Here is a 25,598-nt window from a genome sequence, read left to right on the forward strand (position 1 = left end):
GCAATAGAAAGCACGTTAATACTCAAGTACGCAACGCGCAAATAAGACGCAAAATGAATTGAAAGGCTCAGATAACATGGAGCTTGAGATAAATAACTACTCGAAACTAAGTATCTCGATGCTCTGGTCCACAACTTCATTCGCGACAAAATGCGGTCTACTCGGTTGCGTCGGGCTCTCAAGTCTGCCCACGAAATCGAAGGTTCGCAACATCACCTTGTTTCCTTCCACTATTATATCGAGTCCAAGGAACTTCTCTTCAGTGATAGTCTCGATATACGGAAGACTACATCCAAGTGGCTCGAGGAACAGATTCCCACCACCTGAACTCCATGTTTTGCCCTCGATAAGTCGTTGATTCCATCTAATGCCATTCCCAGCCTTGAAGTCTGCTACTCGATGAGGGTTGAAATCGCGGATACACAGTGGTCGCGGGTCAGGCTCCATTCTCTGGGTGCCGTACAAAGATACAGCCCGTAAACCAGAGATGACATATTTGCAAGAAACGTGCGAGTCTCCCTTGAAGGATCGAGTATATTTTAGCCCCCATTTAGACCAAGGCAAACTAGGGGAACTGTCGCGTGCTTTTCCATATTGGCGCGTGTAGGTGGACTGGAGTTCCAACAGGGTGTTGCGCTCGACATACAGTGTGACACAAGTGGAGCTCTCCCCCAAAATCTTCATGTCGATATTGATGATATGATCATGCATGCGGGAATGGGACGGGACGGAGTCTTTGATACGGATTGTTGAATATTCAAAGGGTGACCGCAAGGCAGGGAGCGAGAATTTGGCAGTAAGATGGAGAGCATCGGGGAAATCAGCGAGGGAATACAACAGTAGTTCCTCCCTGTTGGCGACGAGAATTATTTTGTTTGTTAGAAAACTGAAATCCATAATTCCATGAGCCGGCTTGAAGCACTACAAGTCCAGGTAAGTCACGAATCACAACGATGAGTCAGGAGATTCACTGACTAGAGCAACGTCCTTTGACTTCCAGTTCCAAATTTGCAAAATGTCGGCCGGTACACGATCTGCTGTGAGAACATCGATGAACAAAATGCCACAATAATCCCCGAAAATGGAGAATGATATATCGGGGGGGTCGAGTAATTCGTAGCCGACCTCTTTGTTGAGGGTTTTTACCACAGCGGATCCAGCTTCAGGATGGACTTCATCAGGTTCTGAAAGCGATCTGAAAATAAGATCATAGGCGTGACTTTCCCTTTATTTATGTTAATACAATCTGACTGAGTCACTGAGATGCAACTTGAAGGAACTACTGACCCTGTGGATGCTCTGACAAGGCAAATCAATAGGTTTTGTGTGGGTGAAAAACCGCAGAGGTAAAATTCGCTATTGAGTTGGCATTCCCATTCACGCAAGCTAATGCTATTGGAATGATCAGGGTCTGTCACTTGCGGCTGCAAAAACCTTAGTCGATTTTCGTCCTGCACTTTGAATGCCAGAATACCGCAAGACCACATGAAGTCAAAGGGAATATGCGGTATAGAGATGGGATTACTTTTGGAATATTCGGCTTTCTGCCATGCAAATTCGCTTTGTCGAAGTGATTTGCGAAGCGATGAGACGGTGTGATCTGGGTCAGGTGAAGGGTCTGGAGTCGAGTTGAAATACTTGAGGTCAATCGAATATAACAACTCCGAGGAAGAGTCGATCATGTGTCGAATGTCGTGGCATACCTGGAGAGAGACCGAGTTAATGAATTTGGAAATATAAAACTTTGTCCTTACTCGACGTGCTCGCGCTAGTTCGTAGCCATCCAGATGGCTGAGTATGAATACGAGGATTTCGACGGGCAGATCTAACAGTCCTAGGGTGGCAGGACGAACTTGGTTCATGGCTGATGGGCACTGCTGGTGACTCGGAGGTGAGATTCATTTGCAAGATTTAGAAGATATCAGCACGAACCTTGTTAGCCTGCAACTTTCAGAGAAAAAAACGACGATGATGCGCAGTTAAGAATGTAGGGTGGGCAATGATGCGACGACAACTACGATGGATTTATTGTGGCAGCCACAAAATTCGAGCGAGGCTCCGTTTTATGCACTGCGACATGGCCATCGATGATGGTCAATGTGTCGGGTAACCGTCATTGTCGATCGGTTTCGTACAATCGGAAGTGGTCAAAACCACAGGTGCTAATAACGCGTGAGCAAGACAGTACATATGTCATGATTGAGCGCTGAGCTTCAAACTGAAACTTAAGCTTGAACTTCACAATCGCAGGGACACACTTCTTCTGAAGCTCAAGACTGTCTCTACCACTTCCTATTCGAATTCTGTTTCAGTGAGCGCCTTGGGCCACATGTCGACAGCTTGGATCTTGATATGATAACTGGAGAACGTGTTCAAGTCGCTTGTGTCCAACTATCGTGGTTTACTATGCTTTTGGCTGGCTTCGATGGTTATTGGAGTCATTTTGGGTTGCCAGGGTCGTGTGATAATATGTGACGGTCATAGTCAATAGGAGAAGAAAACAGTTGAATAATATTACATAATATGGCTACAGTCTTTACAGTACTTGTGGGGAGGGGCCACACATGTTGATTTGCCAGCATGACCCTCGTTCATTCATCATTCCAATGGACTCCAGTGTCCACTGTCAAACACAATCATGTCGTGCAGTCTTCTGACCATCTGGGTACCTTTATGCAGATGGAGGTTATCATGGGCCATTCATCCTCATCATCGTTGGAATCAACCAATCGCGGTATGATTGAGTTTCCTTCGCGTAGACTTGATGAATAGTGGTGTAGTTCTTTTGTCATTCTATAAATGATATCTTGATTGCACAACTCGATTTCTTGATGCTTTCTCCCATGGCCGTGATGGAAGGTGGCTCCGCAGGATTTGAATGCAATCTGGAGTCTTTCAGTCTTGTGCTGTTCCGCGCGTGGCCATGAAATACGATCCAGAATGCCACTGACTCCAACACAAGGATATTGAACCTGCGGCCATTCAATGGCTGAGATCATAACAAGGTATGCCTGGTTTGTGCACCAACAACAATTGGACTGGCCGATCTTTTTTTTTGGCTGTTGGACCCTTTGAAATTGCAAAGGACTCCAGGAATTGGAAGACGTAGATGCACAATGCATGGTCATAGCTGAGACCAAGGGATTGCAGTTGCGTTGCACTATACGCGCTTCAGCAACCGACGTCGATAGCTTACTTTGAACAGTTGTATATTCTGCATCACGTAGTGATGAGGCTTCCTGGAGCTCAATTATGAATTTCACTGGGAACCAGTCAGTTCCTATTGCCCTCACACACACATGTACTATCTTGCTCACGTGTTATTAACACCTGTAGTTTTGACCACTTCCGATTATACGAAACCGATCGACAATGACGGTTACCCGACACATTGACCATCATCGATGGCCATGTCGCAGTGCATAAAACGGAGCCTCGCTCGAATTTTGTGGCTGCCACAATAAATCCATCGTAGTTGTCGTCGCATCATTGCCCACCCTACATTCTTAACTGCGCATTATCATCTTTTTTCCTCTGAAAGTTGCAGGCTAGCAAGGTTCGTGCTGATATCTTCTAAATCTTGCAAATGAATCTCACCTCTGAGTCACCAGCAGTGCCCATCAGCCATGAACCAAGTTCGTCCTGCCACCCTAAGACTGTTAGATCTGCCCGTCGAAATCCTCGTATACATACTCAGCCATCTGGATGGCTACGAACTAGCGCGAGCACGTCGAGTAAGGACGAAGTTTTCTATTTCCAAATCATTAACTCGGTCTCTCTCCAGGTATGCCACGACATTCGATACATGATCGACTCTTCCTCGGAGTTGTTATATTCGATTGACCTCAAGTATTTCAACTCGACTCCAGACCCTTCACCTGGCCCAGATCACACCGTCTCATCGCTTCACAAATCACTTCAACAAAGCGAATTTGCATGGCAGAAAGCCGAATAATCCCGTTTCTATACCGTATACGGTGCATATCACCCATAAAGTGTTCATGTGGTCTTGCGGTATTCTGGCACTGCGGAATGAAAATCGACTACAGTTTTTACAGCCGCAAGTGACAGACCCTCATCATTCCAATAGCACAAGCTTACGTGAATGGGACTACCAATTCGATGGCGAATTCCCACTCTGCGATTTTTCACCCACACAAAACCTTTTGGTTTGCCTTGTCAAAGCATCCCCAGGGTCAGTAGTTCCTTCAAGTTGCATCTTAGTGACTCAGTCAGATTGTATTAACATAAATAAAGGGAAAGTCATGCCCGTGATCTTATTTTCAGATTGTATTAACATAAATAAAGGGAAAGTCATGCCCGTGATCTTATTTTCAGATCGCTTTCAGAGCCTGATGAAGTCCATCCTGAAGCTGGATCCGCTGTGGTGAAAACCATCGACAAAGAGGTCGACTTCGAATCATTGGACCCCTCCACTGTGTCATTCTCCATTTTCGGGAATTATTGTGGCATTTTGTTCCCTGATGTTCTCAACGCAGATGGTTACCTGGTCGACATTTTGCAAATTTGGAACTGGAAGTCAAAGGACGTTTCTCTGGTCAGTGAACCTCCTGAATCAGTGTTGTGACTCGTGACTTACCTGGACTTGTAGTGCCTCAAGCCGGATCATGAAATTCTGCATTTCAGTTTTCTAACAAACGAAATAATTCTCGTCGTCAACAGCGAGGAACTACTGTTATATTCCCTCGTTGATTTCCCCAATGCTCTCCATCTTACTGCCAAATTTCCGCTCCCTGCCTTGCGGACATCCTTTAAATATGAAACAATCCGTATCAAGGACTCCATCTCGTCCCATTCCCGCATGCATGATCATATCATCAATATCAACATGGAGATTTTGGGGAAGCGCCATAGCGACGCTTCAAGTTGTGTCGCAGTGTATGTCGAGCGCAACACCCTGTTAGAACTCCAGTCGGCCTACACGCGCCGATATGGAGAAGCAAGCGACAGTTCCCCTAGTTTGCCTTGGTCTGAATGGGGGCTACAATATACTCGATCCTTCAGAGGAGACTTGGACGATTCTTGCAAAAATGTCGTCTTTGGTTTACGGGCTGTATCTTTTCTTGGCTCCCAGATAATGGAGCTTTTGCCGCGACCACTGTGTATCCGCGATTTCAACCCTCATCGAGTAGCGGACTTCAAGGCTGGGAATGGCATTAGATGGAATCAACGACTCATCGAGGGCAACTTATTGGATTCAAGTGCGGATATGTTCCTCGAGCCACTTGGATCTGGACTTCCGTATATCGAGACTATCACTGAAGAGAAGTTCCTTGGATCCGATTTAATGGTGGAAGGAAACAAGGTGATGGTGCTATCCTTCGATTTCGTGGGCAGACTTAAGAGCCCGACGATACCGGATGACCCGCATACTGTCGAGGATGAAGTGAGCTACAGCATCGAGATACTTAATCTCGAGTAGTTATTTATCTCAAGCTCCATGTTACTTGAGCCTTTCAATTCATTTTGCGTCTTATTTCCGTGTTGCGTACTTGAGTGTTAACGTGCTTTCTGTTGCTAGGTCGAGCGCGATTGACTTTCATTTGATTATTATTCAACGTCTAGGCTGATAACAACCTTACGGAGATACTCTTCAGCACGAGCGCAGTGATTAGGATTCAACTGTTACCTTGGTATTAGATTCGGGTGGCTGATGTGTGCTATTGAGATTGAGTGTTCGCTGCGGCCCCATCAGCCGCCCGCCGGAATCATGACTGGAGAGTTCGTAAGCCTAGGTGGCTCATAATTTCAAAGACCTTCGTGATGCATAAATTCAGTCTCATGCTTAAAAGACATTTCACCTTGCAACTCACATCGTTACAGCTGAGGCTCAGCCGCACACTGGGCTGGGACCTCATTGACATTCTGCATCGTCGCCAGTACCTTCCTGTTTGATAGATTTGTCTAACATCTTGGGCAGGGTGTCCTCCAGTCGAGTGTTCGCCGATCTCCATGGAATGAACTACACGGTGAAACTCAATTGTTAACGACAAAGCATAATCGATAGTTATTACATGGAAACAAATTACGTGATTTGTTGCGAAAACATGTCTTAGTGGCATAGTTCCGATACTGGTCACTGATTCATTCCGAACAGGTTCTTCATTCTCTCTCTAGCGATGATCAGTCTCATCCACTGACACGACCTCAGGATAACTCTTCATATTGCGCCTGAGCTCTGCTTCGGGAATCCTCAACTTGAATTTGATAGAGCACGGCCGGTGTGTTTTCTCCGAATTCAGGAACCCCGTGTCATCCAACGGCTGTGTAGGATCGAGGCTGAGCCGGAAGGCCCAAAGAATCAGGACCACGCCTATGAATACCGATCTATACCAATTGAAGTGAGCCTGGAAGAATTGTCATATATGTAAAAATATAGCTTAACCTGTTTGCGATATGTTGACCAGGACAAATACTGCAAGGAATATTATTGCCATTGAAAGAACTAATAGCCCAAAGGCTGTGCTTACCGCCGACCAAACCCAAAAAGAAAATTATTTAAATCATCTCTCAGGCGACCTTGGTCGTCAATCCAGCGTTGAGGCTTGAATGCGTGAGGCTCGGGAAATACTTCTGGATCTCGACAGATGGCCCTAAAGCAGTAACAGTCAGGTCTTCATGCTAGAATTCAGAAGTTTGATGCTTACCAAGTGTTGCCGAATACTGTAGTGCCGGCTGGAATGTAGTAGTTTTCCTGATGCCAGATCATCAGTCGCACAAGTAAGTTGTTCTAAGATCACTTGCCCAAATCACATCTTTGGTTGTTCGGTGAGGAACCCCTGCAATACAGTCGTCGGAAACCGCGGGTACAAGCCATAAAGACGATACCCACCATTGGGAGCAACAGGTCTCCATCTCGAAGCCTCAGAGATGAAGGCACGCAGACGAGTTAGGGATTGTTGGTCGGCAAAAGTCGGCGCTTGAGTGCAAAGATCATCGAATTCTACAGAACTGCGATAGGGAATCAAGTCACCTTGGTGCCTGCCGATGACCGCATCGAGCTCGACTTGAACTTTACTCTGCTCCTCGGGGAAACATGCGGCTGCCAGGAGCACGTTGCACAAGGCCAAAGTAGTCTGAACCTTGTTTTCAGCCACGTACTTATCTTCGGACACAACGAAAACACCTCACCGTATCAGAGCCAGCTCCAAAGAAGGCAGCACTGAGGAAAGCTGTCTCGACCTCTGTCAAACCATAGTGGTCGCTATTTTCTAACATAAATCTCGTGAACGAAGGACCAATGTCCACATCGCCTTGCTGCAGGACAGCTTGAACACTTTATGCGAAGATTGATGAGGCGAGGCATACCATTTGCTCTTTTACTCGATTCAGCTGACCAGTGTGGAGCCGCTTGCTCCTCTCAAACCCCCGTTTCAATTCTCGGCCATACCAAGGAATGTGTTTGAGCCATGGGATCGAGTCCACCAGGTAGTAGGCATCAGGGCGTAGGAGTTTACTGACCACCTTCATGAGTTGGTACATCTCCTTGACTAGGGGATCGGTCGCAGAAGTAGGCGTAGTAGTACCATATGCGACTTTCATCATTGTCGTCGAAGAAAAACTTTTGATAATACCTGTAAGCAATGTGCGGTCATGCCAGAAAACGCATACGTTATCACGTGGTTCTGAAAGTTGTGTTGATCATCAAGAATCTCGAGGACCAGGTTCTTCGCGTGGGACATCAGCAGGGGCTGATAAGCCTCGGCTGCTTTAGGCTGGAGGTGCGTATGAAGTGCTCTGCGACACGTTGAAAAATAACTTAAAAGAAGTGTTGCAGTCTGCGAACCTACGCTTCCGACGGAATTTTTCTCCAAAGGGTGTAGAGGTGAGGCCCTGTCCGCCGCTAAATATCTCTCCAGCAGCAATCATGCGAGGACGGTCAGCTAGAGCTGCGCCCTGATTCTCCATGATATCCATAGCGGCCTGCAACAGAATAAATTCAATGAGCTTGGACATGACAACTTGGCGTCGAGGGACTGACTTTGTAGCGGCCAATAACCACGAATTTTCTGAGTCCCGACCGAAGAGTAATCAGAGGACCATGCTCGTCAACCCAACCCGCTATGGTAAGAAATGACCTGATCAGTGCCAGACCATAAGCGTTGAAGACTATGTGTTGAATGCGAAACTTTACTTGCGATGCGGCAGAAAGTGTCCCCGAAGCCTCCAAGTGGAAGGGGAAGGTGGGAGATGAAAGCCGTTCGTCAATTGAGGAAGGTAAGCCTGAGCAATTATTCCGATCACACCAAGACAAGTCACAGTGCCGACAATGAGCCGTGCATTGTCAGGAATGGACAGGTCAGACAATTGTAACATGGCTGATGGAAAGGGCGCAAGGAATGGTCAGAGAGAACTCAGCGTAAAGTTATAACTGGTTTTTCAGATCCTCAATGTAACAGTCGGTCAACGTACTTCAAATTCTGAAATCCATGCCATTACTGCCACGTCTCGACGTCGCGGTCCGTACGGTAGCGTTGGAGTACTTCAAGTTGGTTTAAGGAAGGTAAGTCCGAGAAATTACCGCAGTGCCAAAAAGCGTGGTGGCACCGGAGTCATTTGACAAGCATAATCGAATTATGTCTCGTCTCAAGGGTAATTGAATGAAATTCTGCTGGAACCCAGCTTGAACATAAGTAGCGGTGATTGAATTGACCGAATTGTGCGACGCATGTGACATGTCACAAATCGACCACTTCAACTTGAACTTTTACACGTCTATTCCAATGCGTTATAATGACAATTGGCACGCCTTGGCAAGCTAATAACTTCACTCAGCATACAGACATAGCATGAAGAGCTACAAAGAGATGTAATGCAATGCATAATGTCCAATACGTGATAGATCTTGCACTTGCGGAGATCCTGACCCCCGAGGCTAACCTTCAGCTGCACACTCTGGTCTGAATTTTTTTCCCTCTCCTTATCTAGCTTTTTATTGTCCGAGTGCAGGTCTCTATCCAGACCGCTTGAAGCTTTTAGTGACCAGAACCTTACTTTTTGTTTCGTGGTTCTTATAAGTATCAGGTTTCTCTTCGACTAATTTTCTCCAGTGAGTTACAAGCGCACCACATTTCCTCAGTCCAACCGCCTCGCCACAAAATCAATCTTTAGACATCAATGTCTCTCGTGCGGCACAATGATGCTGCTCATTTATACCACATCCAACGGTACGAGAATCAAGAACAAAGCTATCTTCCCGATGATGAAGAACGATTCCATTCACGGTGCCCTCGTTGAGCCAGGTCTTACAATCACTCTATGGTGCCTCGTTGACCCCAGCCCAGAAACTTTTTTTTTCCCTGTCTAAGCTCATGATAATGTCAAGGAGATTCCATCTCTGCAGCCCAGCTGAGTCCTTGCAACGTATCCTAGATAATGATAATCAGAATGCAAGGCAATGAATTTAGCATACATGTATGCTAATTACCTTTGACTTTGGAATCTGAGAGAATCTGAGATGTAGATGAGTGCTATCAACATCTGAGACACATTTTGCACGCATGCATGCTAAGTCAGAGCTGTCATGCACATGCCAAACACGCGTGCATCCACTCGCTTAATTGATCTTTCAAATTCCGCTTCGCATGAACTTCGAGTCTTCGATGTGTCCCATGTCACAAATGGTTCCTCTCACTAGCGGCAACTACCTATGAAATACATCTATTTTGTATCTATTATTCTTTCCCATTCATAACGCATTCAGCACACAGCAAACTGTAACAGTTTGAGTGTACCGAGTTACTACAAAATCGTAGCCCACCAGGTACAAGGAGTCAGGCCCTTCAGGACTGGGACCTAAAATTCGCGGATACAGACAAGTGTGAGCTATTGGTTCGCTCTTTCGGTTGGTCCTGCAATGTCCTAACCTATGGCATTCATTTATCCTGCATAGATTACACTGCGATAAGACCGTAACGCAGCAGGATCTCCATCCTGGCTGCAACCCATACTGGTAGTGTCCTTTACCAACACATCAACTAAGGAATCAAACAAATTCTCGAATATCACTGTGTTTTGGAACATAATGTCTTGTCCGTCGATGTGCAATTTTCAAGATCTCAATGATTATCCTGGGTCGCTCCATGCGGAGAGTCGAGGTTACATGCAATTTTCGAGCTCGTCTGCCGCCCGTCCCATTTATGGAACGACTTTCTGCACCAGTGCGCGACCAAAAATCATCGTGAAGGCTTCAGTTCTGCCACACTTCTTATCATAGGGCTCGTCTGCGACGTTTTTACGGCAATGAATTCAAGGTCACTCTATCGCCTCTATCGACCATGATCTCACCTGTCATGACACCTCTCCTATCTTATTTGCATTTAACCTGATCATGCAAAGACGTGGTCTTTATGCGAGCCACATATGGACTTTCCAACTCATTCCCTAGTCATGATCCCAGCTGTGCTGCTGGAACGGACAACAAAACACCCACTACCTGCTGTATCCAAATCCAGAATATGTCATGCCGCCATTTTTGCCGATTCTTCCGGAAGAATCACAGTTCGAAAATGCCTCTAGTTACCCTACGAGTCACGGAGTTCTGCTGGACATGAAACCGACGAGACAGCGAGAAATTTGGACTAGTATGCTTGCCAAAAGATTGTATTCGTGCTTTCCATTGGCTTCTTTCAATCACCAAGTATTACTGGGCGAGCGAACTATCGCAGGCCAGCACTGACATACGACAAGTTACATCCAATCCTTCGAGCTCTTCCCATCAACTGTATGACGACGGCCCGACCTGCGCAATTCTGACATCGTTTTTCGCTGCTGCACACTGTTCTGGTATGACAGCAGTGTCAACTGCTTGCCTTCCTAAACCAGAGAAAGGTTATCTTCGAGCCAAATCGCGGAGGTGGTGAATTTTTGCCAGCAGAATTTCCTTGATGACACTGCAAGGACTAACGGTCCGTGAGACGTGGCAGTGATGGATCAGAATATGGATTTTGAAGTATATGTTGGCCTATCAACATAGTTAATATCGTCTTACTAACCCTCGAGTTAAGAAGCTACTTGCCACAAGTTGCCTCCAATCCTTCTTTGCGCTCCTCCCATCAGCCATGTTACAACTGCCTGACCTATCCATTTCGGACAACGCGTGGCTCATTGTCGGTGCTGTGACTTGTCTTAGCGTAATAGGAGCATTTGTTCTTCCTCAATCGAAGAATGGCCTTCCTCTCCCACCTTACCCTTTCACTTTAAGGCCTTGGGGGCACTTCCTGCCGTCTCACAAGTAAATTTTCGCATGGAACACGTTGTCTGTTAGTACTAACAGTATTTTCGCTGATTAGGTCATTTCTCACCATAGCAGGTTGGATCAACGAGTACGGCCCTCTGATCACTCTTCGGTCAGGGCTCGGAAAAGTCGTGATTATTGGTCGTTACAAAGTCAGTCTCTCGACGCAGAGTTGGCATATCCAAGCTCACCATTCTGTTGCAGGCCGCTATGGATATTATGGAGAATCAGGGCGGAACTCTCGCTGACCGTCCTCGCATGATCGCTGCTGGGGAATTATTTGGTGGCGGACTGAGCATTGCCTACACGCCATTTGGAGACAGATTCCGTCGGATGCGTAGGTTAGCAATTCGCAATATGTCTACCAATATACCTTTCAACTTTTGCAGAGCCCTTCATACGCATTTCCAGCCTACAGCAGCTGGGACTTATCAGCCCCTGCAGATGTCGAACGTGAAGAATCTGATTTTCGACATCCTTGATGATCCATGCAACTTTCAGAACCATGTGATGAGGTATGCGCTTGTGGTTACGATTGTACACTGCTTATAGGCATTTTGAAGTTATGGTGCGACAGTAATTACGAAAGTTACCTACGGTAGCAATGCGCCCACGTCTGCAGCTGATCCCCAGGTCATTGAGATGCGCCAGCTTAGGAAGTTAATCGACAGAGCCCTGCGCCCTGATGCTTTCTACCTTGTGGATTCGATCCCGTGGCTCAAACACATTCCCTGGTATGGCCGAGAATTAAAACAGGGGTTTGAGAGGAGCAAGCGGCTTAACATAGGTCAGCTGAACCGAGTGAAAGAGCAAATAGTAGGCTTCGCCTTGACGATTTTCACATAAAATGCCGAAGTCATTCACAGCAAAGCGATGTGGACATCGGCCCTTCGTTCACGAGATACATGCTAGAAAATGGCGATCACCATGGCTTGACAGAGGACGAGACGGCTTCTCTTGGTGGTTCCTTGTTTAGAGCTGGAACCAATACAGTGAGGTGTTTTTATTATCCAAAAACCAGCATGTGGCTGAAATTAGGGGTCAGACTACCTCAGTAATATGCACGGTACTCATGGCAGCCGCATGTTTCCCCGATGAGCAAGTTAAAGTTCAAGCCGAACTCGATGCGGTCATCGGGAGGCATCAAGGTAGCTTTGTTTTTTATTGTAGTTCAGTATATTCAACGATTTCTGCACTCAAGCGCCGACATTCGCCGACCAACAATCCCTTACTCGCCTGCAGGCCTTCATCTCTGAGGCTGTGAGATGGAGACCGGTTGCTCCTAATGGTTAGGCTAATCCTTGTGGTCTTATACCTACAGTTTCTGACAGTCACTGCAGGATTTCCCCATCGAACAACCAAAGACGTAATTTGGGCAAGTGATATTTGAACAGCTTATGTGTGCGACTGATGTTCTGGCATCAGGAAAACCACTGTATTCCAGCTGGGACAACGGTATTCGGCAATCATTGGTAAGCCTCGAGCTACGAGTTTAAACACGAAAGACCTAACGATCGCGGCTTTAGGTCCATCTGTCGAGATCCAGAAGTCTTTCCCGAGCCTGAAGTGTTCAAGCCTCAACGATGGATTGACGACCAAGGTCTCCTGAGAGACGATCTAACCAACTTTCTCTACGGGTTTGGTCGGCGGTAAGCACCGTCTTCCTATCACTCGTTCGTTGCATGAAAATCCTTGCAGTGTGTGCCCCGGTCAACATGTCGCGAACAGGTAAGCCTTTCATTCTACGGAAATGACCTTTCAGGTTCACTTCGATTGGTACAGAACGGTGTTCATAAGCGCGGTCCTGATTCTTTGGGCCTTCCAGCTCACTCTGGATCCTACACAGCCGCTGGATGACATGGGATTCATGAACACAGAGAAAACTCACCGGCCGTTTTCATACCGGCCGTGCACCATCGACTTCAAGACGAGGATTCCGGAAACAGAGCTCAGGCGGATAATGCAGAATTATCCTGTGGCGTATGAGAGCGATCACTGCTAGAGGGGGAACGAAACACCACTATCCAAACCATACTTCTAGGATCATTACCTGCAGTAAATCACCTTGTAAATTGTTACGGTTGCGAATTGTGTATAGGACTGCGTCATCGTTATCAGGATCCTCTGTGCAGATCTGTTGTCGTTATCATGACATTTCACTGCTCAGCTCATCTCAAACAAATTGGCGAGCACTCGACCACACCATTCCAGGCCAGCAGTAACATGCACGATGAGTTGCATCCGATCCTTCTTTGGCGGACGCAGCCCATAGATGTGACGGGTGTGTTTCTGCTTGTAAACTAATTCGAACTTGTCCCCCCTGTATCTCGTTACTGTAGTTGTTGCTCGTTGTACGCGAATTCCTGTCGACAGCTTTCATCGAATCTATGGTAGTTAGAGTTGTTAACCGCTCATACAGTGTTGAGTATCCAAACTGTTGCAATAAGGTTGACATGTCTTTCACAATCACGACATATAACTGCAGAGATTTGAAAGGCTGGATTTGAGAGGGTGAGATTCTTGATATATCGATACGTGCCTTAAATTGATTCCCTGGAATAAACCTGACAGCCATTGCAGCGATCACTCATGATAGTTCGATCGAGTAAAGCAAGGTTGAGTCCAAAAGTAAGCGCTAAGTCTAGCCTCGATGGAGAGAACGCTGCAGTTCATAGCTTGACCTTCTAGATCATGTAAGATATCATATGCAGTAAAAGTCTGTCTTGCCAATTCATGATATATGATCATGCATTTCCCAGTACGCAACAAGACACTCAAACAACAAGATAATCACCCGTCGTGACGACAGCATCCACAGAAAAAACGGGGTCTTCACCACCATCCACTCTCGAAACAGCATCCACCCCAATGCCAGCGATACTCCCCCGACCCACGAATGACACGCGCACGGGGAAGAAGATGCTCGCGTCGTCACCGCCGATAGTGAACTCGAGCGTGCCGCTGCGCTCTACAGTGGAAACGAGTGGGATGGACCAGTCGAGCGAGTGAGTAGCGGGATTGATGGTGTAGTCGCATTGCGTGGTGGTAATGCTGGGGTAGGAACCGGCACTAGATGTATGTCAGTGAGTAGGCGCAGAATTAGAGTGGGAACGAAGAACTCACGGGAGGGGAATGGAGATGACGACGTCGTGCAGGGTGACGTTTTCGTTTTCAAGCTCATACTCAATGTTGACCTCACAGGTACCGTCATTTGAGGGAGAAGGCCAGCAGTTGACTTTATGGGGCGGGGGATTGATGTCAGTGAGCGTGAAAATGATATATGCGAATGAAGAGCTTACTGGACAATGGTACTAAGGACTCATCGCGCCCTGCATAGCGCCACTTGAGAACGCCAAGGGCTTGGCCCACGGGGAAAGCACGAGAGGGATCTTTGAGCGCGACGATGCGGTTCTGGCCGGGGGCGAACTTGGCGACATTCGGGTGCTGCTTGAATTGAAGATCAGACCCAAAGTCGGTGGTGGGGGACGGGAGTGCGAGTTTGATATGCGCTAAAGCGGGATCGGAGACTTGGAGGTTCATGTCACCCTTGACCTCCATTGATTGTACACCGCCTTCGCGCATAAGGGATACATCGATTTTCTCCTTGATTACGATATGTACGCTATAGACAAGGGTTGGTGAGGATTGAAATTGAGGAGGGCAAGGACTTACCTTTCAGCTGTGATAGAGGGCAGGCTACCTCTTGTGTTAGTTGGCGCTGGGGATGGATCAGGGATAGGAGGCGTGGATGGTACTGAGAGCTCCTCGGAGACTAGCTCGCCACCGAGAGCATCTAGAAGCTCAGCTTGCCTAGTCTTTTTGCTGCCGAGTTTCATGCCACTGCCCTTGAACGGAGGGGTGCGCGCACTGGACGCAGGTGCGGGTGATGCAGTGCGCGCAGCCGGCACTTCTGGAGCGTCGAAGCGTTGAGGAACAGGAGAGTATCCAGACATGCCTCCACCGAGATATGAGCTGCCCCCACTGCCGGATACTGCAGCACGCTTCTGCTGCTCCCGGCGCTGGAGCTCGAGTTGGCGTGCACGGCGCTTGAGCTCTTCTTTTGCCTCTGCTTCTTTGTTCTGTCATTAAATGAGTGGGAGAGGTCGGGTAGTCTGACTGGTGTGCACTGACCCTTGCGATGATATCCTGTATCTTTTCCTCGTGACTTTCCATCTCCAATATGCTCCTTACCTGCATGAGATTGACCTGTTCTCGGTAACCCATGCTCACGATCTCATCAAAAGCGCCAAGCAGTTCAAAACTCTGTTTCTGAATTTCACGCTCATCTGCAGTGCGACACATATCAGACACGACGCGCGCAAAGAGGTGTAGGGTATCGATGTCCTGAAGGATATTGGAAGCTTTATTCGTAATGAGAAGGATGTAAAGGTCTTCCAAGGGCTGGTAGACGTAGCGGACTTGAGCGGTTTCTACTGAAGTGTGTTGAGAGTTTGTCGGGATGAGCTTTGGGAAGGATGCAAGTAGGGATTCGATATGGGTGCGCGTCATTGGGTGAAATTGGCGCGAGAGCACCGCTGGAAGTGTGTCAGGATATTAGTTTTGAGAGCTGGTAGGTGGACTTACCTTTACCGCCTTTAGTGCATATCGATGCTGCTAGAACAACCTGCGAAATTTGTTAGATCCTGTTTACATGTCTTGTCCGGAATGCTTGATGCTCACCATCTTGAAGGGTTATGGCGATAAAAACCCTTGCCTGCACACACCTGCAGTTTCTGATCTTGCTGGTAGCAATATATTAGTGCCCTTCGTCAAACGTGTCGAAAGGAAAGTGACCCCCACTTATCACTGTATTTAGAATTTTTGAGGGGTCAGAACATGGCATATGTGATACTCTAGAGCAACCAAGTTGCTCACAATCCTGCAGTCCGACAAACAAGCGTCTGCTCTAGAACAACCTCTTGACAAGCAATTACTTGCATCTCTCTGGGCAGTTTTGCATACATAATTGTTTTATTCTTGACCTCAAATTCAACATGGTCATGGTGATCTGCAGATTCGTCAAGTTTAACTACTCCATTTATATGACTCATTGTTCAACTTTCTGCAGAAATTTCCTGAAGCAAATCCTGGCCACTGCTGCATCTATTTGTCTCATTGTGTACGCGTTCTGTACCACCTAAGTTTTGCGACCAGTTGTACACATTCGTCCCTGAGGTTGCCACTTGCCATGCCATGCATAACTTTCCGAAGACGAAAATGCATGGGATGTCACCGCAGCGATACCATCTCCTTCTGAGTCACAGTGACAGGCGCCACTGGCAACCATTCCCAGCTTCTGCATGTGGTGGCCACGTTGAAACGGTCTTCGAACTTATTCGTACCTGAGGTCTGGCGCTCACCGGTGTTATTGAACTGCTCAGTTCGGTATGAATGCAGCTATAGGCGGGGAATTTAGCGGCTACTTACTTGACCCGGGGCCGCAGCAAGCGTTTTATCTTTTTTGGTTACATCACGAGTAATTTACGAAGCAGATCGTTATGAATGTGAAGGGGTCATGACGCCAAGCCATATTTGTTCGTCTCTTCGCTTTAGCCTCCTACTAAGGCTGATCAATCACAGGATATTAATTCGGTTGTGTGCGCATTTCGGTTAGGTATGTCCACGTTCTCCTTTAATTTTAAAATTTACCGTGATAACAGACTCGTGCTCATGAACGCGTCTTACTACACCCCTCCAGGATGACGCACTTCCAAATATAAAAAAGGCTTACTAAAGAGATAACTCTACATGCTAGCGCAGACGGCCTCGTGTAGTCATTCACATTGTGTGACCTAGCTCGATTCGAATGACTAGGAATATCACTTCCAATCTCCCCTTAACACCGTTTGTAAGCGAAGAGATGGCAGAATCTCTGATATGATTTAAGGTAATTTGACTGTTCTTGTAAGGCGCATCTTACTCATTTTTTATATTGCTGATGCTACCCCCATTCTACGTGCGTCCTCGGTAAGAACACCACGCGGAACAGGTGCCTTAGATACCCACTGATGTTCCAGCAAGCCTCATTCCATAGTCTGTCCAATTCTTTTCTTTTCCCATGCCACGATCTGCGCTTGCTCACATCTGTCAGTGAAAGTGAAATTGCTCGACTTTTTGTGCCAACGAGGCGAGTGACTAATGCGGACCAGTCCATTTATGAGAACGATGCTTCTGAGCACCCTCGGATCCACGCTGTGAGTTCTATCTTTTTCGGCTCGCCAGCGGTGCACATGGCTGGCCTACAGGGGCCTGGGTCGATTAAATCGTGGACTTCCTATTTTGTTTGGCGACGAGTTGCATGTTTATTATACAGGTTTCACAACTCATGTGGGTATTATTTTTGTCTGTTCAGAATATGTGTTAACTTTTGTACCCAGTCGACCGACTAGCAAATGACAGCCTTCTTGCTTTTCAGGCGCGGATCCAGTAAATTCCTAGTATGGTCACCGCTGACAATTTTTCTAGAGAGAATTTTGCGACTGTTCGGTCTAACCCATGTGACAATTTGTAAGCGCTCACATCGATTAGTGAACGTGAAATTGTTGAACTGTTGCCTCCGTTTGTCAGAACGATGCTTCTAAGCCCCACGGATCCAAGGCGTGGGCCCTATCTTTTTCGGTTCGCCAGCATTGCACACGGGTGATCTACGAGGGCCTGGGTCGATTAGCGCGTGGACTTCCAATCTTTTTTTGAGGGCATTGCATGCTGAGCAGACAGACTTCATAAATCGTGTGGGTTTTTGAACCGTCTGAAATATGTGTTAATTTTCGATTCAGTTAGCCGTGCTGCTCGCGGTGGATCTCAGCTTTCTCGTTGTTCCAGGCAATTCGCAGTATAGTCAGGTTTCCAGAGACTTGAGCAACTATTTAAATCTCTCTGATCCTTGTGACGATGTCCGTTCGCTCAAATTGGTCAGTGAAAGTGAAATCGTTCAACATTTGCAACCAACGAGGTGAGTGCCTAGTCCGTTCACGAGAAGGCTTCTGAGCCTTGTTGGATCCGTTCCGTGGCCCCCTTCTGTTTTGGCCTGCCAGCGGTATGGCTAGTCCAAGACAGCTGGGTGGTTTTTTATCCGTTCAGAGTATGCATTGATCTTTAAATTCAGCTGAATGGTGGTGTTCGTGGTGGATGCCAGCTTCCCCACTGTTTCTAGCATAAATCCAGAAACTTCATAATGCTGTTACTCATGACAACTCAGTTCCTTTTCCCATGCCATCATTCTCATTGGTCAATGATAGTTAGATTCTTCGACTTTTTGCGCCAACAAGGTGAACCCCTAATGCGGACCAGGCCATTTATGAAAACCATGGCTTCTGAGCCTCATCGGATCCGCTCCGCATACCTATCCTTTTCGGCCCGTTAACAGCCCACACGACTGCATACGAAGGTCGGCTCGATGAAATCGCGGAATTCCTGATACACTAGCCAAAATTCACTCTGAAGAGAAGAGTCTTGGAGCTTGCTGTTATCTATCTCGACACTATGACTCTGAACACTCCCACCCCTGGCACTCCACCCTCTCTAAGGCTGAACCTGGAACCCGCTACAGTAAGACAGATGGACTTGTGTGGTGAGCTGAATTGAATGGCTCAATTATGTGAGTGTTTTTGCGTGTTCGGAGTACGCACTAAGTGAGTCGACCGTATGTAATACTTGTAGCTTCTTTACCGGCGCTGACTTGGCAGCCACGAATCGCCACGTCCTTATCTACTCTATTCGCAACCGGAGCGTCGATAGTCTCGGTCCTGGCCGAACAGAATCGCAATTACTGCGCGAAGTTTATTCAAAACTGCCGTTACTCACTGTGGGGCGCGGATTTTGATTGGGTTGTATTCGTGACTCGAACGACACAGTCAACGTTCAGAATGGAACTATTAAAAATGCGCCTTGCTCGTTGGTGACGGGGTTCGTGAGTGTATTTGATAATTTGTAATTCACAAGTTGATGTCAGGCTAGTAGGTTGTATTTTTCGTCGTCGCATTCTCTCACAATATTTCTAGATCCAATCAGCTGCGACGCCCATATCCAGTGTCGTCACTGTGTTCATTAGACATATCTGGCATTGGGCGGGGCTTCTCACCGGCTGGTTAATATGGGCCATAGGGGCCCGGGATCTCCAGTTCTCGGAAACTAGCGCATTAATCTTGCGACATCAAAAGCTGAGCACTGTTTTTCTGATCTATATCAGTTGCAACGCTCATAGCTGGTAGCATTATGTGGGTTTTGTAGTCATGTTCACCGTTTGGCCAATGTGGGACACTTGATGATCCCTTTTACTAGGCTTACCTGGGTGTATCAACTTTTGTGACATGCAAGGCAATCAAGAAGCCGAGTGCAAATGAACGATCTACAAAGCAATCTCGAACACGGATGTCTTTGATTTCATCTCGGTTCTGAATAAGGATCGCGGTGCTATTTCATGGTGTAATCGTGGATATGTCTATCAGTATCCATCAGCAACTGCGCACTACCTGTCGTGCCTGTTCTGAAAGATATCAGATAAGCACGTTTTTTCACTTCTGCATCGCATCCGTATGCCGCATGAAAACTTATTATCATTTCTATAGACCAGATTAAATATTACGCCACCCAGCGCCTCTATTTGCTTGTACAATTGTGGAGCCGGGAACGAATAGTAACCTACCCTTGGGAGACGTCTCCGGTCTCACACATCTGTCAAAACGCCAGTGGCGCACGCGTCCTGTCTGCGCCCGCATCACGCTATCTGATTTTGCCAATCTCTTGGCCGCAGCAGAGAAACGGAACGAGTTGGGCCATCGGTCATGTATGTTACCGGTGAGGCCGTGATCTTCCTGATGAATGTGCTCAACTTCAATATCACATGCAGATTTTGGGATGCTTCCTAGCAGCCCTGGTATCGCACCCCGGGGCCCGTTGAGCAGTGGACATTACAGAATATTATGTGCATTTGGAACCCCCGGTTCTGCTCACACCCCGGTAACAACTAATAATAAAAGCTCTGAGCGGCAGATCGCGACAATTGTTGAATCTATTATGAAAATAGTTGTGAATCTATATCTATGACCAATTTTCAGTGCATGGCGGCGCACGTCTCAACCACGTACGAACAAACACTGGACCTTGCGCAAAACACCGACATGATCATAACGACAGGCATAGGACATGGACAAATATGATATTCATAATATTAATGCAGACTTGTGCTGCTGTTTCCCCAGTTTATTGGTATAACAAGTATACATGGTTGCTAGCAGTAGGTGGGGGCGTCGGGCTGAAAATGAAAATATGTGCTGAGGTAATTTATGTTATCTTAGGAGCCCCGTGGCCCGAAATGGAAGTGGATGATGCTCTGAGCCTAAACCATGTTCGGTGGCAGTTGGCGCGTAGGGCGCGGAGTCAGGCCTAGTCAGGCTCCATGCAAACTCTCTCGCTTATCAACTACTGCCACACCAGTGGCAGCTTCTACTTTTCATGATCGGCGTCTTCCTCAAACCCCTACAACCCTTATAGTGCTTAAATTATCATCAAGAAGATGATCTCGTGCTCAGCTCAAGGCCCGTGAGCGCGGGAGTCGTGACATGTTGAAGAGAACTTGTTCTCAATATGAATGTCAACTTGACGCTTACTAAATGCCATCTAGTCTCTCACTGAGTACTTCTTGTCAACGACACATTTTCCCTTGTTGCCGGTGAACTTTTGTTGACATCTCTCTGGCCTGCTGACTGGATCTGCAAGTGACTGGAGGTTTCCCTGGTTCAACCATGTCCACTTTACAACCGAGTCTGCGTTCATACGGAATGCCTTATTTCCGATTACATGGTACGTCAAGTCAAGATGGTATCATGTATAATAATATTATTAATGAGCGCATTTTCCCCGCAATAACCAGCAGTAATATCGCCGCGTACTTATTTGCACAGTTGACGATTTGTCTTTTTGGCGTATTCTTCAATCACGACCCTTCCTACTCTCCTCCCCAGGATCCACCCTGATCCACTCCATTATCTAATACGTAATGGTACCCGACCCGACCTCTGGGATTGTGTATTATTACGGTCGTTGCCGCGGCGACTGCTTCCGCTACTTGGGTCCTGCCCAGATAATAAATTCCCCCGTTTCACGGACTTCATACTACCCTGACTTTATGTATTTACAGCTAACTTCACGGCGTGACAGCTCGTTACTCACCCCGCGACTATGACGCCTCACGAACCCAGTGGACTTATCAAGACTATTTCTCCCTCACAATACTTACATCTTTTCAAACTCAACTTGGATAAATTATTGCATAGGCGATACATGTAGGTGAATATGATATGCTGTGGGTCGGCAAGTCAGCTAAAGACCGTTTGACAATTGCTAACAAGGTTGAAGAGATACTCGGACATACCTGACCTTGGCGCACTGAGTCCATCAAGCCTCACATGGGCGACTATTACAGGAAGCTTTGGAGCCGCCAGCGTGGCTTCCTTGGATCATGCGCCACCTGCTCCTGTTCTATACCGATTTCAGCTAAACATAGGCCGATGTCATCATTTGGCAAGTTGCTCATAATCCTCGGACCTACCACTTGGCAGTTTTATAATACCGATTCACGGTTTCACTGGGCCGACGTGTCTAGCGCTCGCCTTGGTGCTAGAAACAGAACTCTGGATCTCACGTTCTGCGTGCTTCTCAAGTTCTTGTTCTAGATCATGGATGCCATGTTTGCAATTCAGCTTGAAAGGCAAAAAGGTCGATCCCTTGGGGTACTATGCGGGCTTTCACAGGTGCAAGGTAACTACGTGGCATGCAACAAGCTTGCGATAACGTTGTCAGAAGGCCGCATCAAGCGTGCGCTTGATGTTGCCCACGTTCGGCTTGAGAATAGTCTATTTTGAGTTTGGAGTGGTAGACTTGGGGTGCTGGTACGGATTCTTATGGTACAACCGAGGTAGGTTTCCTGCTCTTGTTCGTGGATGGCACGCCAGTTTGTAGTTGAGAACGTGATAAGCGGAAATAACTTTTTCTTCAATGTCGTTCTCGCTGGGCGTGCTAAGTTTTCCCACTTCTTCGGGTCATCCAGGGGTACCAGGCACATCCATCTTTGGCATCGCAAAATTCTCGAACAACTCAGGTCTCGAGGGTCATTCAAGCGATCACACAGGTGTTTATGTACCAGAGATAACACATTTGTATATACTATAACCTTTTAAATATCCTGGATCAACAATCAACCATGTCATAGTTTCGCGGGATTCGACCACCTAGGTTTGCGTCTCTGCGGAAGAGCGAACGGAAAGAACACGTCAATTTGATTTAAATGTCAGAACCTGTGCCATATACCTCCGAGAAAGCCGCCAGGCCCTCCTGGATTAACGTCAGAAAGGAAGAAGGGTGAATACTGTATACTCCATAAGACAAGTATGACGTGACGTGACGTACCCTGATATTCGCGCCGTGGTACAGGCGTTTACTCACGAGACTCATCGAGTGAGTTTGCACAGCTTGTTCGAAATGGTGTTTCTGCGAAAGCACAAGACCTTCCTTTGAACTCTGTACGGAGTCAGGAGAGTTCATGATGATCTGTCGCGCGATGTCCAGAGCAGTAGGTACGACAGCCGACTTTTCGACGACGAGGTTGACACTGCGGTCCGGAAGTATACGCATGAGTGTCAAGAAGCTGTCTTTGTGACTGGCGGCGATTGTAGGCTTGACTTACAAACGAAATCTGTCTCTAGCTTGAATGGCAGTGATGGTATTTCCCAAGAGCAGCATCTCAGAAGCAAGCTACGCCCCGAGATTTTCTCAGTGAGCGGAGATACCCTGTGAGTTTATTCACGCCGAAGCGATACCTGATGTCCCGCAACTCTCCCTAACCTGGGAATAACTGCAAGAAAAACGAATCACCGATCAGTAAAGTTTATAAACATGCCCGCCCCCCGCTTCGGTTTTCCAAAATAATCGACGAGGGCAAGGCTGGAAATGGAAATAGAAAATGGAATGACTGATGCGGCATTTGCTCACCTCCTTGTGACGCTAGTACACCACGCTTGACTTCGGGAAGTGCGAACACGGCGTCTTCGCTTGCGATGACCATATCGCAGTTTAATATCATTTCGACACCGCCACCGTAAGCCGACCCGTTCACTGCGGCGATCATAGGCTTGCACGAAGTATGCCGACGCGAGATAGATGCAAATCCGTGCACGGAAGAAGCCACACTTTCTTGTTCATTTGCCGTGCCACTTGACTGATTGTGAAGCCAGCTGGGTGTGAAAAATGAAGGGTCGAGGGAACAAGGATGGCAAAGCATTCTGATACTTACGCCTTCAAGTCGGCTCCTGCACAGAAAGCACGGCCTTCGCCCGTTACGATTACCACCCTTGGAGTACGAGGTTGTATGAGATTACCGATAAGCTGAATGACGGCACCCACCACAGAGAGGGTTCCTCATCAAACCAATTTAAAATGGTAGCTATGCTGGCGGTAAGTAGAGGTGTCATGGCGTTGAGGTGCCTCGGACGGTTGAGTGTCATAAGCATGACATGTTCTTGAGGGAAAGACACTTTGAGTTCCTCCGAATGAGAAGGCGGGTTGAAGGCTAGCGGGTCCCAGTCGGAAGACATGATATGAAAACCGTTTGTGGTACAAGGGGACACTGCACAGGATTTGACGATAGACACGGATGGAGTCGGATTGTCGGCTGCCGGATGGACCGGGATGGGAAAGATAGAGGGCGCTTAAACATTTGAAGCCAAGGTATCCAACGAAATCCCACCCGAATTCAACCCAGCTGGACCAGAAATAACTGTGTATACCATAATATTTCTATTTATCGAGGTCACATGGAATTGTGATGTTACACCGACAAGTACGACGGAGAAGGTCGAGTCGGACTCAGACGGCCGAGTCTAGAAATGATGCATGATGGGCGTAGGGCGTCGTCACATTCTTCAACGTCAAACCCTTGTTCCATCTCGCTTCACGACAAGCTTCTAAATCGTCATACTTGCGGATAGTTCGGCGAAGATGATAGAGAACAGACAGGACACGTTTTTTAGAGCCGTCCCTTGGATCAGATTCCGCGATCAATAGGATTCTTCTCTAAATCTTGTCCAAATCTAAGACACTTTTCCTTCTTCCCCACACCCGTCAGCGGAACAACCATCAGAGCCCGAACGACACGTGTTCCTCGTGCATTTCCATAAGCAAACGAAGCATCATGGGTATCCACGTGGGACTTGGAGGAGGGGGAACCGAGGGAGTGACTTCATTTCCGATGTAGCTTGTTGTTCGGCCATCAGTATGCACGCCATGTTACAATGAATGTATACGTTTGAGACGTGTTACTGACGTTTCAGCACGGTATACGGTCCGACAAATAATGATGGGTTGTTGCAGTAATAAGTCATACATACAAGGGATACGGCAAAATTGTGAGCCTAAATTATCCTGCCGACCCGAGGAATCCGCATACACAACCTCCTCCCCTCCTCCCTCCCTGATCCTACAACTGCGGTGAGACCTCGACGACTAAAGTGCTTATGCACGGAGTATAGATGTATGTTGATACAACAGATGGTATCGAAGACAACGTGGATGATGGGTGGATGATGAGAACAATTGCCTAGGATGAGACATTTGAGTCACTTGACAATGTGAAACAACAAGAAAGACGACGTACAAGCAAAGGCAATAAATATAGTCAAAAAAGCGTGATTATTGTGTGCTCAGCGGAATGGACAGCTTGGGGAGTGGGATCCGCGCCAGCCACAGTGGCAGCACTGAGGTGCATTGAAGTTGAAGCAGGAGTCATCATCTGATGAGATGCGCATTGATACGGGAGTGGTATGAGAGTGGCGGGTGCAGTGATGCGAGTTGGATGATGACTCGTGTTCGAATGATGATGCAGTCTTGGAAGACATGGAGGTAGAAGCGTGCATTGTGTAGTAGCAGTAGTAGAGGAGAGGTTGGTTGGTTGATTAAAAAGAAAGAAATTTGCTCCACCTTTTATGCGTTTTCATTGTGGCAGCCGGTCATACTTCCGTTATCGGCTCGTAGACATAGACAAAACGCATCCGATGGGCAGAGTATACTTGCGGGTTGTGGCGTCACTGATGAACCAAATCTGTAATCAGCGTAGAACAAAAAAGGAAATCGGGAATCTTGGAGAAGACCCCTCGAAGAAATCAACCAGTAGCCCAATCGAGCATTTTCCTTGAGCGCTCACAGCCAGGGCATCCCATCCACCACGATAACCTTTCGAGGCCATGTTGCACCGGATCCTTGCTTTCGGGTCCCACCTGTCTTTTTAACACGATAACGTACTAAGTACTGGAAGTCCATCTATATCTAACTCAACTTGGACATGTTGCTT

General features: G+C 47.2%; 7 protein-coding genes across 7 annotated transcripts; 2 read left to right on the forward strand and 5 right to left on the reverse strand.

The window, feature by feature from the left end:
- Nucleotides 1-42: 42 nt before the first annotated feature.
- Nucleotides 43-2,153, reverse strand: F5891DRAFT_1022649 (uncharacterized protein). The gene is made up of 5 exons (XM_041361244.1): nucleotides 1,933-2,153; nucleotides 1,755-1,877; nucleotides 1,288-1,703; nucleotides 976-1,225; nucleotides 43-921 (listed from the first exon to the last, which is right to left on the reverse strand). The coding sequence occupies exons 2-5, from the start codon at nucleotides 1,860-1,862 to the stop codon at nucleotides 97-99; spliced, it is 1,599 nt and encodes a 532-aa protein (XP_041228228.1). The 5' UTR covers nucleotides 1,863-1,877; nucleotides 1,933-2,153; the 3' UTR covers nucleotides 43-96.
- Nucleotides 2,154-3,295: 1,142 nt separating this feature from the next.
- F5891DRAFT_1022665 (uncharacterized protein) lies at nucleotides 3,296-5,497 on the forward strand. The gene is made up of 6 exons (XM_041361245.1): nucleotides 3,296-3,556; nucleotides 3,612-3,734; nucleotides 3,785-3,849; nucleotides 3,944-4,195; nucleotides 4,309-4,558; nucleotides 4,613-5,497. Exons 2-6 carry the CDS (start codon nucleotides 3,627-3,629, stop codon nucleotides 5,441-5,443), a joined length of 1,506 nt encoding a protein of 501 aa, XP_041228229.1. The 5' UTR covers nucleotides 3,296-3,556; nucleotides 3,612-3,626; the 3' UTR covers nucleotides 5,444-5,497.
- A 181-nt stretch (nucleotides 5,498-5,678) lies between these two features.
- Nucleotides 5,679-8,542, reverse strand: F5891DRAFT_1022678 (cytochrome P450). Its single transcript, XM_041361246.1, has 14 exons — nucleotides 8,156-8,542; nucleotides 8,003-8,099; nucleotides 7,808-7,944; nucleotides 7,633-7,758; nucleotides 7,330-7,582; nucleotides 7,153-7,278; nucleotides 6,995-7,097; nucleotides 6,854-6,940; nucleotides 6,766-6,800; nucleotides 6,669-6,715; nucleotides 6,492-6,614; nucleotides 6,407-6,436; nucleotides 5,835-6,348; nucleotides 5,679-5,777 (listed from the first exon to the last, which is right to left on the reverse strand). The coding sequence occupies exons 1-13, from the start codon at nucleotides 8,335-8,337 to the stop codon at nucleotides 6,135-6,137; spliced, it is 1,560 nt and encodes a 519-aa protein (XP_041228230.1). The 5' UTR covers nucleotides 8,338-8,542; the 3' UTR covers nucleotides 5,679-5,777; nucleotides 5,835-6,134.
- A 2,282-nt stretch (nucleotides 8,543-10,824) lies between these two features.
- On the forward strand, nucleotides 10,825-13,229 carry F5891DRAFT_1215124 (cytochrome P450; the record flags this gene model as incomplete). The annotated part of the gene is made up of 14 exons (XM_041369296.1): nucleotides 10,825-10,972; nucleotides 11,031-11,254; nucleotides 11,313-11,409; nucleotides 11,462-11,598; nucleotides 11,647-11,772; nucleotides 11,821-12,073; nucleotides 12,124-12,249; nucleotides 12,303-12,405; nucleotides 12,459-12,545; nucleotides 12,598-12,623; nucleotides 12,683-12,729; nucleotides 12,784-12,906; nucleotides 12,956-12,985; nucleotides 13,040-13,229. Coding segments are annotated over exons 1-14 (1,593 nt in total), but the record flags the coding sequence as incomplete, so codon positions are not given.
- Nucleotides 13,230-13,931: 702 nt separating this feature from the next.
- Nucleotides 13,932-16,006, reverse strand: F5891DRAFT_146191 (uncharacterized protein). The gene is made up of 7 exons (XM_041370665.1): nucleotides 15,938-16,006; nucleotides 15,842-15,881; nucleotides 15,389-15,792; nucleotides 14,930-15,336; nucleotides 14,557-14,879; nucleotides 14,381-14,492; nucleotides 13,932-14,326 (listed from the first exon to the last, which is right to left on the reverse strand). Exons 1-7 carry the CDS (start codon nucleotides 15,938-15,940, stop codon nucleotides 14,032-14,034), a joined length of 1,584 nt encoding a protein of 527 aa, XP_041228232.1. The 5' UTR covers nucleotides 15,941-16,006; the 3' UTR covers nucleotides 13,932-14,031.
- A 6,454-nt stretch (nucleotides 16,007-22,460) lies between these two features.
- Nucleotides 22,461-23,847, reverse strand: F5891DRAFT_948902 (ClpP/crotonase-like domain-containing protein; the record flags this gene model as incomplete). The annotated part of the gene is made up of 8 exons (XM_041374834.1): nucleotides 22,461-22,499; nucleotides 22,565-22,588; nucleotides 22,664-22,865; nucleotides 22,941-23,008; nucleotides 23,074-23,108; nucleotides 23,246-23,487; nucleotides 23,547-23,603; nucleotides 23,657-23,847. The coding sequence occupies 8 exons, from the start codon at nucleotides 23,845-23,847 to the stop codon at nucleotides 22,461-22,463; spliced, it is 858 nt and encodes a 285-aa protein (XP_041228233.1).
- A 1,104-nt stretch (nucleotides 23,848-24,951) lies between these two features.
- Nucleotides 24,952-25,146, reverse strand: F5891DRAFT_948576 (uncharacterized protein; the record flags this gene model as incomplete). Its single annotated transcript, XM_041374819.1, has 1 exon — nucleotides 24,952-25,146. The coding sequence occupies one exon, from the start codon at nucleotides 25,144-25,146 to the stop codon at nucleotides 24,952-24,954; it is 195 nt and encodes a 64-aa protein (XP_041228234.1).
- Nucleotides 25,147-25,598: the final 452 nt, after the last annotated feature.

This window comes from Suillus fuscotomentosus (assembly GCF_016647785.1).
Source record: "Suillus fuscotomentosus strain FC203 chromosome Unknown F5891scaffold_16, whole genome shotgun sequence".
In the NCBI taxonomy this organism is placed as follows: Eukaryota; Fungi; Basidiomycota; class Agaricomycetes; order Boletales; family Suillaceae; genus Suillus; species Suillus fuscotomentosus.

Bases quoted from the DNA above. Each gene is read 5' to 3' on its own strand.
- F5891DRAFT_1022665 (XM_041361245.1), top strand. From the start codon at position 3,627: ATGAACCAAGTTCGTCCTGCCACCCTAAGACTGTTAGATCTGCCCGTC. The intron at 3,850-3,943 runs GTATTTCAACTC...TTTGCATGGCAG, and splicing joins TTATATTCGATTGACCTCAA to AAAGCCGAATAATCCCGTTT. The intron at 4,196-4,308 runs GTCAGTAGTTCC...ACATAAATAAAG, and splicing joins CTTGTCAAAGCATCCCCAGG to GGAAAGTCATGCCCGTGATC.
- F5891DRAFT_146191 (XM_041370665.1), bottom strand. The intron at 15,793-15,841 runs GTAAGTCCACCT...ACACACTTCCAG, and splicing joins ATGCACTAAAGGCGGTAAAG to CGGTGCTCTCGCGCCAATTT. The intron at 14,880-14,929 runs GTAAGTCCTTGC...CCTTGTCTATAG, and splicing joins CCCTCTATCACAGCTGAAAG to CGTACATATCGTAATCAAGG.
- F5891DRAFT_1022649 (XM_041361244.1), bottom strand. From the start codon at position 1,862: ATGAACCAAGTTCGTCCTGCCACCCTAGGACTGTTAGATCTGCCCGTC. The intron at 1,226-1,287 runs GTCAGTAGTTCC...ACATAAATAAAG, and splicing joins CTTGTCAGAGCATCCACAGG to GGAAAGTCACGCCTATGATC. The intron at 922-975 runs GTCAGTGAATCT...CTGGACTTGTAG, and splicing joins AGTCAAAGGACGTTGCTCTA to TGCTTCAAGCCGGCTCATGG.
- F5891DRAFT_1022678 (XM_041361246.1), bottom strand. From the start codon at position 8,337: ATGTTACAATTGTCTGACCTGTCCATTCCTGACAATGCACGGCTCATT. The intron at 7,945-8,002 runs GTCAGTCCCTCG...ATTCTGTTGCAG, and splicing joins TGGTTATTGGCCGCTACAAA to GCCGCTATGGATATCATGGA. The intron at 7,279-7,329 runs GTATGCCTCGCC...GCTGTCCTGCAG, and splicing joins ATCGAGTAAAAGAGCAAATG to CAAGGCGATGTGGACATTGG.